Source organism: Lynx rufus, unplaced genomic scaffold, assembly GCF_022079265.1.
Source record: "Lynx rufus isolate CCGP_SWC_20201006 ecotype Redwood Valley unplaced genomic scaffold, mLynRuf1.p SCAF_18, whole genome shotgun sequence".
NCBI lineage: Eukaryota > Metazoa > Chordata > Mammalia > Carnivora > Felidae > Lynx > Lynx rufus.
Window position 1 is genome coordinate 15500374 of NW_025814832.1, and position 16489 is coordinate 15516862.

The 16489-nt window shown below is 43.4% G+C and overlaps 1 protein-coding gene, 2 non-coding genes and 1 pseudogene across 3 annotated transcripts in view; all 4 read left to right on the forward strand.

Annotated features, from left to right (window-relative positions):
* The first annotated feature begins 1842 nt into the window (after positions 1 to 1842).
* Positions 1843 to 16489, forward strand: part of TEX14 (testis expressed 14, intercellular bridge forming factor) — an 89802-nt gene continuing 75155 nt past the window's right edge. Inside the window, exon 1 of the mRNA XM_047080949.1 lies at positions 1843 to 1896. Coding sequence (XP_046936905.1) covers positions 1843 to 1896 — 54 coding nt within the window. The remainder of the gene's footprint in view (positions 1897 to 16489) is intronic.
* Positions 1899 to 2114, forward strand: LOC124513682 (small nucleolar RNA U3). The gene has a single exon (XR_006962504.1). It is a non-coding gene; the product is annotated as a small nucleolar RNA U3 (small nucleolar RNA).
* On the forward strand, positions 6927 to 7139 carry LOC124513681 (small nucleolar RNA U3). Its single transcript, XR_006962503.1, has one exon. It is a non-coding gene; the product is annotated as a small nucleolar RNA U3 (small nucleolar RNA).
* Positions 13087 to 13241, forward strand: LOC124513683 (uncharacterized; annotated as a pseudogene).

The following is a 16489-nucleotide window of genomic DNA, read 5'->3' on the forward strand; positions in this document are numbered from 1 at the left end:
GGAATAGAAAACTGTGGTTTTTTTCCCCTCCTTCCCAGCTTCAAGCCAGTAAGAGGCCCTTCAGGTGAATCTCATGGAGAGAACTGTAGCACTTGCAAGCAGGATAGCTGGGAGCCTTTGTCTCAGCCTCCTGAACAGTTTAGACGTCAGCCCACACCAGCTGTCACCAAGGTGGTGTGAAGAGAACCTGGCATGTGACCTGGAATTTAGGGGTCAGGAGGATTGTCATCTGCCTCCTTCCTGGAGCTGCTCTTGATGGTTGGGTAAGCATGAGAAGCCAGCAGTTGGATTAGCTACACTACAGAGCATTCTGTTAGAAGTGGTTAGATGAGGGGCGCCTGGGTGGCGCAGTCGGTTAAGCGTCCGACTTCAGCCAGGTCACGATCTCGCAGTCCGTGAGTTCGAGCCCCGCGTCAGGCTCTGGGCTGATGGCTCGGAGCCTGGAGCCTGTTTCCGATTCTGTGTCTCCCTCTCTCTCTGCCCCTCCCCCGTTCATGCTCTGTCTCTCTCTGTCCCAAAAATAAAAATAAAACGTTGAAAAAAAAGAAGTGGTTAGATGAGATAAACCTGATGGTCATATTAGTCATATTAGTATGAAGCAACTGAAAAATGTGGTTCATTAAGAAAGCCATGGGCGGGGCGCCTGGGTGGCAGCAGTCGGTTAAGCGTCCGACTTCAGCCAGGTCACGATCTCGCAGTCCGTGAGTTCGAGCCCCGCGTTGGGCTCTGGGCTGATGGCTCGGAGCCTGGAGCCTGTTTCCGATTCTGTGTCTCCCTCTCTCTCTGCCCCTCCCCCGTTCATGCTCTGTCTCTCTCTGTCCCAAAAATAAATAAACGTTGAAAAAAAAAAAAGAAAGCCATGGGCATGGCCACATGGCACTGTGCTTCCTAGCATCCTGGAAGATACGGGGCAGAAGCATTTTTACAACAGAGTTAAGTAATAAAAACAGTTAACACACATTCGTATATAAGGTGTGTTCTTTGAGGAGAAACTGGGAGTAACTTTTGCCACAGTAAATGGGTAGGCTGTTTCTGAGATTTACATACAAATCAGGAATACAAATCATTCTCTACTGAACTACTTTGAGGGACGATGTACTCAGTGCTTTATTAGAGAAATTGATTTGATTGGAGACTAGACTTCCTGAGGAAGACCACTATGGCTTACCAGAAAGAATCCAGACTTAATTTAGTACCAGACATACCTAGGTTCCAACAACAGTGGTTCGTTCCCCCAGCTGTGTAACTGATGCATCTGTAAGAACTGCATCTGTAAGAACGAGAAAATAATGACACCTTTCTTCAGTTGTTTAGAGGATGAAATGAAACAACGGATTAAAGTGCCTGTCATCAAGTAGGCATTCAATAAATCATCATGGTTATGATTACTATTATGTGGTAGTAGAAGTGTACACTGGTTCTTAATTCTGCTTCTATCTCCTCGCTGCCTCTTCCCCCCTCTTCTCTCTTTCGAGTCAAAGGAAACCTGGCCTGCTCAAGTCAGCGGGACTGTAGCAAGCAAGAGGCAGTGCAACGCTAACCAGTGGCCTAAACACCGTTTTCTTAGCCTGTAGTGGGGCGGCGCGACCTGACTGGGACCCATTTGGTGCCTAGTGCGGTGGGCGGGGTAATACAGTTCCCTCTGGGCTGGAGTCGGCAGCATGCAGCGTGTGATTGGCTGCTAGGAAGCCGCATGTTAATAAGGCTTGTTACTGTTTTAAGTGTTTCTGGAAGATTTCCAGGCAAAAACTGGTATTTTGAACTTTGTCATTTGCCTGAATTGTTATGAAATAGAAAATAAAACGTATTTAAATAGGAAAATGAATTGACAAAAATGTCGCCATGACTAGAAAGTATGTGACTGTCGTAGACCTGCAAGAGGCAGCAGACTGCAGGGTAAGACTATACTTTCAGGGATCATTTCTATAGTTCGCTGCTAGAGAAGTTTCTCTGAATGTGTAGAGTACTTGGAACCACGAGGAGGAGGTGTAGTATCCCTTCCTGAGCGTGAAGTTGACTCTGGGTGTTGCTTTTATAGCTGCCTTTTGTCGTTGATGATCGTTCTTCTCTCCTTTTTAGGGAGAGAAAGAGGGAAAGGATACTGTCTGAGTGGTTTCTTATTGGCTAAGTAGTTTTAGGAGCGAGTATTGCTGTGTTGTTCCAGGCGTCAACTAGCTGTGGTTGTTAGTAACCGGCCTAGCGGTTGCATAGAGCTTTTTGGGTTTCGGCCTTTAATTTTTTTTTTTTTCGCATGTATGGCTATGTGTTTTTAGAGGGCGTTTATTTTTTTTTGTATGTATGGTTGTACTTTGTATTTGTTTTTCTACGCCTTTGCCACACTGGTCTTACAACTTTCTTGAGGTAGATATTAAGCCTTACAAACTAATTTCTGGAGTACCGAACTTTTAATTTTCTTAGTTTGTGTTATTTTCTGGGTCTTTTGGTTTTCATTAGTAAATTTTGTATTAAATCCTTTGTGTGTTTTAGTTTTCAAGAGTATTTTTTAAAGATTTGTTATAATTGACATGAACGTTTGTTTCTATACAACGTGATTGTGCATTTGCCTATATTGCAAAATGATAACCATAGTGTTTAACATCTGTCACTATGCATACAGAAATTTTTCTTGTGGTGAGCATTTTTTTTAAAGATTTTAAGTAATCTCTATGCCCAAGGTGGGGCTCAGACTCAGGACACTGAAGGATCAAGAGGCACATACTGTACCCGCTCTACCCAGGGCCAGCCAGGTACCACATGATGAGCACTTTTAAGATATACTCTGGTAAGGGCGCTTTGATGGCTTGATTTTGGCTCGGGTCATGATCTTGCAGTTTGTGAGTTCCAGCCCCACACCCCATCCCCCCACCAGGTTCCACGCTGGATGAGGAGCCCTGATTGGGATTCTCTTTCTCCCTTTCTCTGCCTGTTCTGCTTGTTCTCTCTCTCCCCAAATAAACTTTTTTTCTTTTTTAAGTAAAGTAAGAAAAAAACAACCCTTCCTGGGGCACCTGGCTGGCTCAGTTGGAGGAGCAGGTGACTCTTGATCTCAGAGTCTCAAGTTCGAGCCCCATGTGGAATGTAGAAAATAAATAAATAAAACTTTAAAATGATCTGGCAGTTTGTGAGTTCGAGCCTTGCACAGAGCCTGCTTGGGATTCTTTCCCTCTACTCTCTCTCTGCCCTTCCCTCACTCCTGCTCTCTCTCTCAAAATAAACTTTACTTTTTTTTTTTTAAGTTATTTATTTATTTTGAGAGAGAGGGAGAAAGAGCTCGGAAGGGGCAGAAAGAAAGGGAGAGAGAATCCCAAGCAGGCTCTGCACCATCAGCATGGAGCCTGATGGTGGGGCTCAAACTCATGAACCCTGAGGTCATGAGCTGAGCCGAAGTCCGATGCTTGAACAACTGAGCCACCTAGGCACCCCAACTTAAAAAAATGTAAAAAAAAAAAAGTTTGAAAGGGAACTTGGTCTCTGCTTGGGGAATGGATTAGATAGAGAAGGGCAATGGTGAGTATAGGCTAAGCTCTGTCCATCTGAAAGATGATCACTTGACCAGCCAGGGAGGTGGTAGTGGTGAAGAAAAGTGGAGGAATCTGAGAGGTATTTGGGGGATAAATCATCAGCCTTATGACAGGTTGGTGTGAAGGAAGCTGTCAGAGATGACCCTTGTTTTCTGGTTTGTGCTCCTGGTGGGGTAGACAGTGATACCATCACCAAGGCAGGGAACTGGAAGAAGCCTGGTTTTAGGAAGCAGACGAGTAGTTTAGTCATGTTGAGTTCAAGGTGCTTTTGAGACATTCAATTCAAGATGTCAGTCAACTAGATGTCAGGTAAGCAGATCTACAGCTGGGGTCTGGTGTCTGCTATGTGCTGCATGTGAGTCAGACCTGTTGGATTGAAACCTGGTCTGGCATTGTCTCTCAGCAAACAGAAGTTTCTTAAGTTCAGTGTGCCTCCATTTCTTTGTAGAACAGAAGTAATAACAATAACACCCCTCATACAGGTATTGTAGATAATAAATAAAGTACTTTGAAATTATCAGAGTTAGACGGGACTATCAAAGCAGGTCATTTAGTCCAATTCCTTATTTCAACATTTTATAAATGTTATGTTTCTTTTTCTCCCCCCACTACCTTTATCTCACTCTTGTACTCAGAAGTGGGGTGTTTCTGTGTGTGTGTGTGTGTGTGTGTGTGTGTGTGTGTGTGTATCACATGGGTGTGAGATATGCAGGGCGAAGTCTCAGCTTCCTCCAGGGAGGCCTACCTTGTCTGAGTACCCAGTTGATGACTCGCTAAGTCTACTGAAGACAAACTGCCGTTAGTTAGTAATCTCCTTGAGAAGGACAGGAGTTTGGGGTGTCATTTTCTTTTTGATCTGTCACAGAGTTGCCCAGTACTGTTCACTGGGCAAACAATACATGGCTGTTGTCTGTCAGGAAATGACCAGAGGGCCTTCAGGTCAGGATATCCTGTATCCTTAGCCTTTTTCTTTTTGTAGCACTTCTGACGAGTAAGCCAACTCCCATCAGTGGTTCATTCCCAGCCACCCTTTCTCAGGAATGACAGCCCTATGATTTGCTTCCTTAGCATCTGTAAGAAATGCCTAAAAATGATGTGTCACTGCTCCTCAGTGCACCTGGATTCCCCCTTTTTTTCCCTTTGCAACTTCTGCACCCCCTATGCCACCCCCCAGTACTTCTGCCTATTTCTCTCCTTATGGGTTTACTTTAGCTAGGTCAGTTTATTGAGTTTACCTAGTTCTAGTCTTAGGCAAAACACAAAGAGCCTCTCATGTGAATTACTGGAAAGAGATAAGGATTTACAAGATACAGAAAGGTACAATGTCAGTGCTGAAGGCAGCAGGAGACAGCCTTCTGGCCTTGGTGAGCCACTTAACATTTTAAGTTTGTTTCCTTAAACTCTTAGGGTTATTTCCAAGATTAAATCGGATGATCTATGTAAAAGGGTTTAGTAGAAGGTCTGGAACATCGTAAAGTAGTGGAGAAATGATAGGGTTTTTTTGTTTTGTTTTGTTTTTGTGTTTTTGTTTCTTTTTTTAACAAATAAGAAATCACATTTAAGTCTGGGTTTTTTGGAGGGGAAGGGTAGAGGTTTGTAACCTGTCAGACTCACCTGGCAACTTATTAAAAAAAAAAAAAAATCTAAGGGGTGCCTGGGTGGCTCAGTCGGTTAATCGTCTCACTTCAGCTCAGGTCATGATCTCACGGTTTGTGAGTTCGAGCCTGCATTGAGCTCTGTGCTGACAGCTCGGAGCCTGGAGCCTACTTTGGATTCTGTGTCTCCCTCTCTCTCTGCCCCTCCCCCACTCATGCTCTGTCTCTCTCTCTCTCTCTCAAAAATAAACAAACATTAAAAAAAAAAATCTAAGACTTACTTAGGTTGAGGGGTGTAATGCCCCCGATTTCGAATCCGAGAGACCACCAAGGAGCCGATACCGATGCAAACGCATGAGGGTTTATTTGCAAGCTCGAGCTTGGGCCCAAGTATACCCGACACAGCGGAGCAGGGACTTGGACTCCTAGGTTAAGAGGCGTAGCAGTTTTATGGGGGCCAGTGGCCAATGAAATTGTAACACACACAGAAGGTTGCACATTCATGTCAGTCCACACGCAGGTGGCCAATTGAATTACAATTTACCCTATAGTAACTGTTTGAACTAGCCTATCACTCTGGTCAGAATTGGCGTGCAAGTTTGGCAAGCAAAGGGTGGGATTTACATTCTTTGGCGGTTAGGGGTTCCACATTCCTAAATGAGCTGGTTTCCAGTAAGGGTGTGCTCAGCGGCTTGACTAGGGTGGGGGAGTGTCTTAAGCAATAAGTAGGTCATATGGGGGTTATACATGAGATGGTGGGTGTAGCACAAAATGGAGTTAGTCTTGCTCTGCTTGTCCAGGGGTAGGGGATTTTTGTTAAATTTCTTGGGTCCCACAAGGGGCAGTTGGGTAGCTCAGTTGGTTAAGCGTCCCACTTTTGATCTGAGCTCAGGTCTTGATCTCAGTGTGGTGAGTTCAAGCCCTGCATTTGTGCTCCCCACTAGACCTGGAGCCTGCTTAAAAAAAAAAAAAAAATTATTTAGGTGGATTTATTTATTAATACTGAGCTGCACCGGGAAGAAAGCTAAAAATAGGCTGTGATCTGTCTAGACAGACCTGATGATATGTGAAATAAAGGTGATACAATTTAAGATTTAAAAAAATTCAAACAATACAAAAATATACAAAATTACTAATTAAAGCAGACCTCTCCTTCCCTAAAGTCCCCAAAGTAACCACACTACAGTCGTTACTTTTTTCCTAATTAAAAAAAAAAAATTGGGAGGAAAAAACGTTTTTCAAAATAAACTAATACGTTCCCCATTTAAGACTGGCCTGGATACATTGTTTTGAAAAGCTACCCAGGTGAATCTGGTAAGTGCCCCTCAGGTCCACACTCAAGTGAGTAACCAGCAGCCCGTCTCGAAGTAAAAATGTCAAATTAACCTACCTATTAGCTTTCGAAATTTCGGATCTTAGAGGCTTAAAAAATAAAAAAATAAATAAAAAAAAATCCCACCCACAGACGCTGCGTGTCGTACTTGAGATGCAAATATTAATTGGCGCCGCCAAGCGCACCTAGTCTCCAACTAGTCCGGAAGTGCTTGTGTTTAATTTAGAGTCAGAAAGACAAGAGCTTCTGATTGGCTGTCAATCCGTAATAGGTTAATTACAAACTAAAAGACTTAGCATCTTAAAGAAAAAGCCTCATAAGAGTATTCAGAATTTTTTTTAAAGGTGGCGTATGAAACAATACTTTGGAAATATGTTTATGTGGTATTTCTCAAGCAGGAGGAATGTGGAAAAATGTCGCCATCAGCGTAAAGTGGACGGCTGCTATAGACCCAGCAAAGGTTGGCGGTCAGAAGCTAAGACTATACTTTCAGGGATCATTTCTATAGTTTGTTACTAGAGAAGTTTCTCTGAACGTGTAGAGTACCCGAAACCATGAGGAGGAAATGCAGTGTCTTTTCCTGAGCGTGAAGTTGATACTGGGTGTTGTTTCTGCAACTACCCTTTATCGTTGATGATCGTTCTTCTTCTCTTTGGAGAAGGAAGAGGGAAAGGATGCAGTCTGAGTGGTTTCTACTAGTGTAGTTAGTTAAGTACATGCACCATTTCTTAATTTTCGTACTTGGGGTTTTTTGGTAGGTTTCTTTTTTCTGAGTTGGTAACCGTAGCTGTAAATTTCCAACCAGGTTGTTTAATTTTTATGTGAAGTCGCTCCTTCCTTTTATTTTCAAATTGGGTTTTTTTTTTTTTTTTAACAGCTCACTTACATTTTAAGGCGGGTGGGCGGATGTAGAATCCGAAGCAGGCTTGAGCTGCCAGCACAGGTCCCGTGGTGGGGTTCAAATTCAGGAAGGGTGAGTTCTGAGCTCGCGACCTGAGCCATCCAGGCACCGCTAGTTGTTTGTGTGTGTGTGTGTGTGTGTGTGATTGTGTTAGATTAAATGGAAAGATTTGGCCTTAAGCCTTTGTGAGAACTCAATTTTCCTTGTCATCCTAAAGTTAGTAGTATGCTATTAAAAGAATGACTTAGTGCCCTGTGTAGCTTAAAGTCACTAACACCGCGTTGGCAATTAGCGGCAGGAGTTGAGGTGCAAATGTGAGGCCAGGTTAGGCACCTACCTTCTGCATTCATCAACATGGAAGGAGGATGGTGGTGGTGATGGAGAAAGAGAAATTGTTCAGATCTGAAAGATATTTGAGTAATATTGGCAGAATTGGGGGGATTGATTCAATGTAGGTATGAGTGAGAGGGGCTATTAAGGATAATTATCAGGGGCGCCTGGGTGACTCAGTCAATAAAGCATCCGACTTCGGCTCAGGTTATGGTCTCGCAGTTTGTGAGTTCAAGCCCTGCGTTGTTGGCCTTGGTGCTGGTAGCTCAGAGCCTGGAGCCTGCTTTGGATTCTGTTTCCCTCTTTCTCTCCCCCTACCCCCTCTCTCAAAAATAAACATTTAAAAAATAAAAAAATTAAAAAAAGGATAATTGTCAGGATTTATGACTTGTGCAAATGGGTTCCTTGGGTTAAGATGGGGAGAGTGGAAGAAGAACTGAATTAGGTAGGGCAGTGGGGTGGGAAGTGATGATAGAATTCAGTTTAGGGCACATTTAGGAGAGATTTCTGACCTTTAACACATGAATGGCATAAGGGACAGCCAGACAGGTAGAAGGGAAACCACATGAGCCATGCTTGACCAAAGCCAAGGAAGGGGAGTGGGGACAGAGAAATGTGTACAAAGCAGATGAGAGATTAAGAGGCAGTTAGAAAGGTATGCATGGCATTTAATGGTGACTTTCTTGGTCTTGTGATAGAGAAACTGTTTTGGGATGAGCTGATCAGTGAAGGGGTGGGAGGGCTTGCCACTAAATGGGTGTAAAGAGCTCCCAGAAGAAAATCAAGCTGTGATGGAGAGTATAGAGGTAGATGTGCATTTAGCTGGGGGGTGAAGGGGGTGGTGAGGGGGGCGGCAGGTAGGGGTGAGGGGGTTGGGGAGTGAGGGAGGTGGGGGTGGGGGTATATGGGATATAGATGGGGTTTAATTAAAGATAGGAGAACAAGTCTGAGTGCAGATGGAAGGATTGGGTAGAGCAGGAGAAATTGAGATTTAGGAGAGAGCCACTCCCAGTGGGCAGCCAGAGTTGATGGGGAGTGCCGGTGTAGGTGGTTTGTCCCTGTAGTGAGACCACACTGAGGGTTTTTCAACTGCTAGCTTCAAGTTCTGGGCCAAGTGTGAGGCAAAATCATTGCTGAGGTAGGCTGATGAGGGTTGAGAATAGAGTTGAGAAAAAAGAAGGAATGAAGGGTATTTGGCTGGCTCAGTCGGTAGAACATGAGACTCTTGATCTCAGGATTGTGAGTTCAAGCCCCACTTTGGGTGTAGAGATTACTCAAAAATAAAATCTTAAATTTTTGTTTTAATGTTTATTTATTTTTGAGAGAGAGAGAGCGCGCAGCAAAGGGGCAGAGAGAGGAAACACAGAATCTGAAGCAGGCTCCAGGCTCTGAACTGTCAGCACAGAGCCCGACTCAGGGCTCAGACTCACGAACTGTGAGATCATGACCTGAGCCAAAGTTGGACACCCAACCAACTGAGCCACCCAGGCGCCCCTTAAAAATAAAATCTTAAAAAAGAAAAAAAAAAAAAAAAAGGGAGGACTGAAGTAATCATTCCAGGGTGCAGGTGTGGAAAAGGTACCTCCTGAGGGGCACCTGGCTGGCTCAGTTGGTGGAGTACAATGGGTAAAGAGATAACTTAAAAATAAAATTAAAAAGAAAGAGGGGGTGCCTGGGTGGCTCAGTTGGTGGAGCATCTCTCTCGCTCTTTTTTTTTTTTAATTTTTTAACATTTATTTATTTTTGAGAGACAGAGTACAAGTGGGGGAGGGGCAGAGAGAAGGAGACACAGAATCCAAAGCAGACTCCAGGCTCTCAGCTGTCAGCACAGAGCCCAATGCGGGGCTCTAACCCACAAACCGCGAGATCATGACCTGAGCCCAAGTCGGACACTTAACCGACTGAGCCACCCAGGTCCCCCGAGCATCTGACTCTTGATATTAGCTCAGGTCGTGATCTCATATGTGGGATTGAGCCCAAGTCAGGCTTCATGTTAGGTTTGGAGCCTGCTTGGGATTCTCTCTCTCCCTCCCTCTCTCTCTGTCCCTTCCCCACTCATTCTCTCTGTCTGTCCTTCTCTCTCTCTCTCTCAAAATAAACTTTAAAAAAGAAAAGAAGAGAAAGAAAGAAACAGCACCTCCTGAGGGTGTACCTCCTTTCTTTTCCTGGCGTTGAAGCTTTGAGATTGCTTCCTGGTTTTGGAAGTACCTCCCCAGATCACAGTTAATTTCTCTTTCTTCCACTCTAGCTATGTACCATGTAGTTCCTCCTTGATTTTCTCCTTTTGGATCTACAGTGACTAGGCTTTTACTGTGAGCCGTAAATTAGTTCTTGGTCATCTTTACAGGTTGGGGGCTATGAGGGAAGTATATGCTCTGGAGTTGGCTCCTTGGTTTGTTATTTTCTAGCTGTGGGTTCTTGGGAAGTTTTTAAAAATTTTTTTAAAGATTTTTTTTTTTAGTTTATTTAATTTTGAGAGAGACAGAGTGCGAGCAGGGGAGGGGCAGAGAGAGAGAGAGGGAGACACAGAATCCAAAACAGGCTCTAGGCTCTGAACTGTCAGCAGTACTCATGAACTGTGAGATCATCACCTGAGCTGAAGTCAGACACTTGACTGAGCCACCCAGGCCCTGGGAAGTTTCTTAACCTCAGTCTTTCCCTCTAACCTAGGTAGATGTAGTAGTAATAGCATCGATACGTGGGATTCTTGTAAAGGTAAATTAGATAAAGCAAGTGGAGTAGAATACTCCCCCCATTCTAAAAAAGCCCCTCCCTGAGATGAGAAATCCCTGTCTCTTCCCCAGTCTTTCCTATTATCAGCACCATGCACCAAGTTGTTCCAGGCACAAACCAACTTGTCACCTTTGAAACCTTTTTTCCTTCACCCATCAGTGTGTCCATCAATGTGTCCTATTGATTCAACTTCCAGAACAGGTCAAGTTTCTCCTTCCAAATGCAAGCCATGATGATGACTCCAATAGACACCTGAGGCAGTGGCCTCAGAACTAGTCCCCACAGCTTTAAACTTCTCAGTGGCTTTCTGTCACACTTAAAATCCAGACTCCCCTGGCCTTGCCCTTGCCTAGAAAACCTTCAGATATCTGGGCCCTGCCTAACCTCCCCTCTCCCTCATACCCGTATGCTCTCTAGCTACCCTCAAGTTGCTGGAACGTACCACTTTGTTCCCTTCTTTGAATCTTTGCATTAGTTATTTTTCCTGTTTAAATGTAACGTCCAAAGAGAGGCTTCTTTGACTACCCAAATTTAAAGTAGCCACCAATCTCTCTGTTTCAACACTTAAAAAATCCTCAGCATGCCTCATTATCTGACATCCTCTCTCCCTCACTAGAGTATAAGCTCAGTGTGAGAGTAGGGACCTTTACTCACCTCCATACCTCTGTATATCCAATTCCTAGAATAGTACTTTAGCACATAGAAAAGTGGAATAATGGTTAAGGTAACCTCTGCTATTTAAGAGCTGTGTGACCTTTGGCAGGTTACCTAATCTTTCTGTGTCTGTTTCTCCATCCATAAAACTGGGATGACTAACAATTAATTGCATTTATCTAATATGCAAAGCACTGAGAACGATGCCTGGTACCTGGCAAGCCCTCAATAAATAGTAGCTAGTATTATCAAGAGTTGGCACTCAAATTGTAGCTGGCGCCCAGGAGTGTAAGGGGTGCAAGAGCACCTGGGTCTCTGGTTCCCACATAGACCAGCTTAGCCATTTGCCACTGACAAAACCCAAAGGCAGAGAAGCAAATGGAGGTGAAACAAGAAAGGAATCTGTTTCAGTGAGGCCCACACCGGGAAGACAGCAGGCTAGTGTGTGAGACTGTCTCCAAAATGTCCCAAATCCTTCCAGGTTTATATAAGGAAAATGTGGGGTAAAGGTGGGTGGGCACATGCAGGTAGGCAGTGAAGGTTAAATCGATAATTGTCTTGAAGTTAATCCCAGGTAGGGTCTTGCTGGCTCAGGGAAGTCCTTGTCGCTTGAGGGAGTAGTTTTGGTTCCCAACAGGTTATGCTTTTTCTGCAGGATCTTTGCCTGAGTTAAGAGATAAGCTAGAAAGAAAAGCTTAGGGGAGCCTTTGTGGCTACTGAGTTAAGCACCTGACTCTTGATTTCGGCTCAGGTCATGGTCTCACAGTTTGTGCATTTGAGCCCCACATAGGGCTCTGCACTGTCCCGTGGAGCCTGCTTGGAATTCTCTGTCTCTCCCTCTCTCTCTGCCCCTCCCTGCCATCTCAGAATAAATAAAAATTTAAAAAAAAAAAAAACTTGAGAAAAAAACTTTAATCAGTTAGAAAGTTTGAGGTCATAGGTGTCTGGCTATGTCATGTCATGTCAGTAGAGCATGCAATTCTTGATCTCAGGGTTATGAGTTTAAGCCCCACACTGGGCATAGAGCTTACTTAAAAAATACGTACACACGTACTCAAAAAGTGTGAATAGGTAGTGCAAACATATGGCACAAAACCCAAAAGGTTTTGTTTTTCGGCACTGGTTCTCAGCCACCTGGTTCCCCTCCCTGCCACAGTCATAGTGCCCTGTCTCTAATTTACCAGTATTTGAAAGTCAAACTCTTAGGACAGCTGTTTCATGCAACTGCTAAAATTTACTGATCACTCCAAACAGCTTGCTTCTCACTAACAAAGGCCAAGGCCTACCATTTCCTTTAGCTTTCGGTGTGGGTGAGGCTGCTTTAACAGAACGGGAATGTTTCCTCAGCTTTAAAGATGCAGGCTGTGATTGGCTGGCATTCGGTATTATGTTAATTAAGCATGGCCATTAAATATATTTTTTTAAGATCTTACGTTTCCACTTAAAACACTATCATTTTTTTTTTCCCAACGTTTTTATTTATTTTTGGGACAGAGAGAGAGGGAGACACAGAATCAGAAACAGGCTCCAGGCTCTGAGCCATCAGCCCAGAGCCTGACGCAGGGCTCGAACTCACGGACCGCGAGATCGTGACCTGGCTGAAGTCGGACGCTTAACCGACTGCGCCACCCAGGCGCCCCAACACTATCATTTTTAAGTGATAGTATTTGAAAGATTGCATTACAAAACACTTCTCTCTTTTTTTAATTTTTTAAAAATGTTTTTATTTATTTTTGAGACAGAGACAGAGCATGAGCAGGAGAGGAGCAGAGAGAGAGGGAGACACAGAATCTGAAGCAGGCGCCAGGCTCCGAGCTGTCAGCACAGAGCCTGACGTGGGGCTCCAACTCACAAACTGCAAGATCATGACCTGAGCCGAAGTAGGACACTCAACCGACTGAGCCACCCAGGCGGCCCTACCTCTTTCTCTTTTTAGAGTAGAATCAGAAATGGGGCAAATATCTTGCCATCAGTCCAAAGTGCATGGCAGCCATAGACCCAGCAAAGGTGGGGAGCTGAAAGTTAAAACTAGTTTGTTACTAGAGAAGTTTCTCTGAACGTGTAGAGTACTTGAAGCCACGAGGAGGAGATGCAGTGTCCCTTCCTGAGCGTGAAGTGATGATCGTTCTTCTCCTCTTGGAAGAGGAAGAGGGAAGGGACACCGTCTGAGTGGTTTTTCTCTTCCTCTTTTGTGTGTGTTAATCTTGCTGGGTAGCTAGTGACTTATTTGTTTGGAGCTTTGTGGCATTTTACTTTCAGTCTGTGTTTTTTTTTTTTTTGTTTTTTTGCATGTGGGGGCTTTTTTCTTAAAAAAAACAAAACAAAACAAAACATGTTAGGTGTTTGGGGCACCTGGGTGGCTCAGTTAATCATCTGTTGGTTTTGGCTCTGGTCATGATCTCACACATGGTGAGTTATAGCCCTACGTCGGGCCCTACTTCCCTCTCTCTGTGCCTCTCTCCTGCTTGTGCTGTTTCTGTCTCTCTCAAAATAAGTAAATAAATTTAAAAAAATGTTAAGTGTTTATTTTTGAGTGTGGGGGAGAGACAGGGAGACAGAATATCCAAACCGGGCTCTGCACTGATAGCAGAGCTAATGGGGGCTCCAGATTGGAGCTGAAGTCAGCTGCTTAACTGACTGAGCCACCCAGGCGCCCCTGTTTTTTGTTTTTTGTTTTTTTTCCTTATTCAAATAGCTCATTGAGTGTAGTTTGAGCTTTTTATGCTGTTTGAGTTTGGGCCTTGTTTGTGTTTTGAGCAATGGCATATCATCTTAAGCTGTTCCTTTTTTTATTGTTTTTGTTGAATGAATGAATGAATTCATGCATGAATGCATGAATGAATGAAGAAAGGGAGGGAGAAGAATTAAAGATGCTTTCTCACTGACCATATTCCCATTCCTTTTCCATCTTTATTTTTACATGCTCCACCAAATGCCCAGGTGAATGTGAGTATAATCACATCCCCGCCTAAATAATTTGGTCATTTCCAGGTAAAACTATTTACACCCACTCTCAGTATCATTGCACTGGACTTTGTTCAGAGCTCCAGGGTTCTCATGCTTACAGATTTTGAGAGAGAGAGAGATGAATGCTTTGGTGCAGCACCTCTACTGTTAACAACTGGGAAAGAGGACCCAGGAGTTTCTACTGCCTTGAGAGATGAAAAAGGTAGTCAGAGTCCCTGGGAGCTGAAGTCTTAGGCTCAAAGTCTGAAAAATCTCTCCTTTAACAAGCAGACAACTCACAGGAACTGCAAAGTCAGCAAACCTAATTTCAGACTACCTAGAGTTAAAATTGACTCCTTTTTATTGCTCGGTTTTATGAATCAATGAACTCTTACCACACATTCCTGACTCTTCAGAACACTTTCAATACATGTTTTTTGTCAAATTTATAATCTGTTGGTTTCAATATTTTCTTGATAATTCTCCACTGTTCTGCTCCAAGCTGGACCACTGTCTCTCTAGCACAACTTGAACCCCTGGTTTTCTTAGCCACCATTTTGGGAATTCCCATAGCTGGATTACAGCTCATCTTTTCTGGATTCCATTTCTCTATCTTAGTCCATTCTTACATTTAACTAAACAGAGAAAAAGAGTGCACTGAACATACTTACTTTGAAATATGAAAAAAAAAGAAATATGAAAATCTGAAAAGTGTTTTTTCCTCCCATCCTCATACATTTAAAAAAATTTTTTTCAATGTTTATTTATTTTTGAGAGAGAGAGAGAGAGAGAGAGAGAGAGCACAAGCTGGGGAGGAGCAGAGATAGAGGGAGACACAGAATCCAAAGCAGGCTCCAAACAGCTCTGAGCTGTCAGCACAGAGACCAAGGCGGGGCCCAAACTCACGAACCCTGAGATCACGACCTGAACCGAAGTCAGATGCTCAACCAGCTGAGCCACCCAGGTGCCCCTCTCTCATCCTCATATTTGATTGATAGTTTGGAAGGCACAAAATTCTAGGTTGAAATAATTTTCCCCTAGAATTTGAAGCTATTTTTTCATTGTCTCTTAGCTTTCAGTCTTGTTATTGAGAACCCTGATGCCATTCAGATTACTGATTTTTTTTTTTTTTAATATAAAGTGGTCTCCTACTCACTCTGAAGAATTTTAGTTCTCTTTGTTCCTGGTCTTCTGAAATGTTATGATGATGTTTCAGCATAGATCTGTTTATCTTCATTGTGATGTGTACTTAGGGAGGTCTTTGAACCTGGACACTCATGTTTTTAAGTCCTTAAAAATGTCATAAAATTCTTGGGGTGCCTGGGTGGCTTAGTCAGTTAAGCATCTGACTCTTGACTTCGGCTTAAGTCATGATCTCACGGTTTGTGAATTTGAGCCCTGCATCCGGGTCTGTGCTTACAGCACGGGGCCTGCCTGGAATTCTGTCTCCCTCTTTCTCTGCCCCTACCCCTATTGCTCTTTGTCTCTCTCTCAAAATAAGTTTAAAAAATAAACTTAAGAAAATATATATAGAAAATTTTCATAAAATTCTTTTTTTTTTATTGCCAAAACTTTAGACAGTGGATTCTATACTTTTTTTAAAGTTTTATTTATTTTGAGAGAGAGAGAAAGAGAGAGCATGTTCATGCTCATGCATGAGCAGGGGAGAGGCAGAGAGAGAGAGAGAGAGAGAGAGAGAGGAGCCCAACTGAGGGGCCAGACTCACAAACCATGAGATCATGACCTGAGCCAAAATCAAGAGTCAAAAGCTTAACCGACTGAGCCACCCAAGCGCCCTTTGGATTCTATACTTTAATCGATCATTATATTGCTTATTGCTTTGTACCACACTTTAATTGTTGTGTATGTGTCACCACACTATAAGCTTCCTCACTGTAAGCACTGTATTAGAATATCTTTTATTTTTAAGTTTTTAATCCCAGTTAACATACAGTGTTACATTAGTTTCAGGTGTATAATGTAGTCTTTCCACAATGCCATACATCACCCTGTTTTCATCACAAGAAGTGCACCTCTTGATCCCCATCACCTATTTTGCCCCACCCTTCTTCCCTCTGGTAACCATCAGGTTGTTCTTTATAGTTAAGAGTCTGTTTCTTGTTTTGTCTCTCTCATTTTTTCTCCTTTGCTCATTTTTTTTTAAGTTTATTTATTTTGAGAGAGAGAGAGAGAGAGCACGAGAGTATGCACGTGAGCGGGGAAGGGACAGAGGGGGGGGGAGAGAGAGAGAGAGAGAGAGAGAATCCCAAACAGGTTCCATGCTTTCAGCGAAGTCCAATGTGGGGCTAGAACTCACAAACCCTGAGATCATGACCTGAGCCGAACCTAGAGTTGGATATTCAACTGAGTGAGCCACCCAGGCACCCTCATTTGTTTTGCTTCTTAAATTCCACTTATGAGTGAAAACATACGGTATTTGTCTTTCTCTGACTGACTTATTTTGCTTAGCATTATA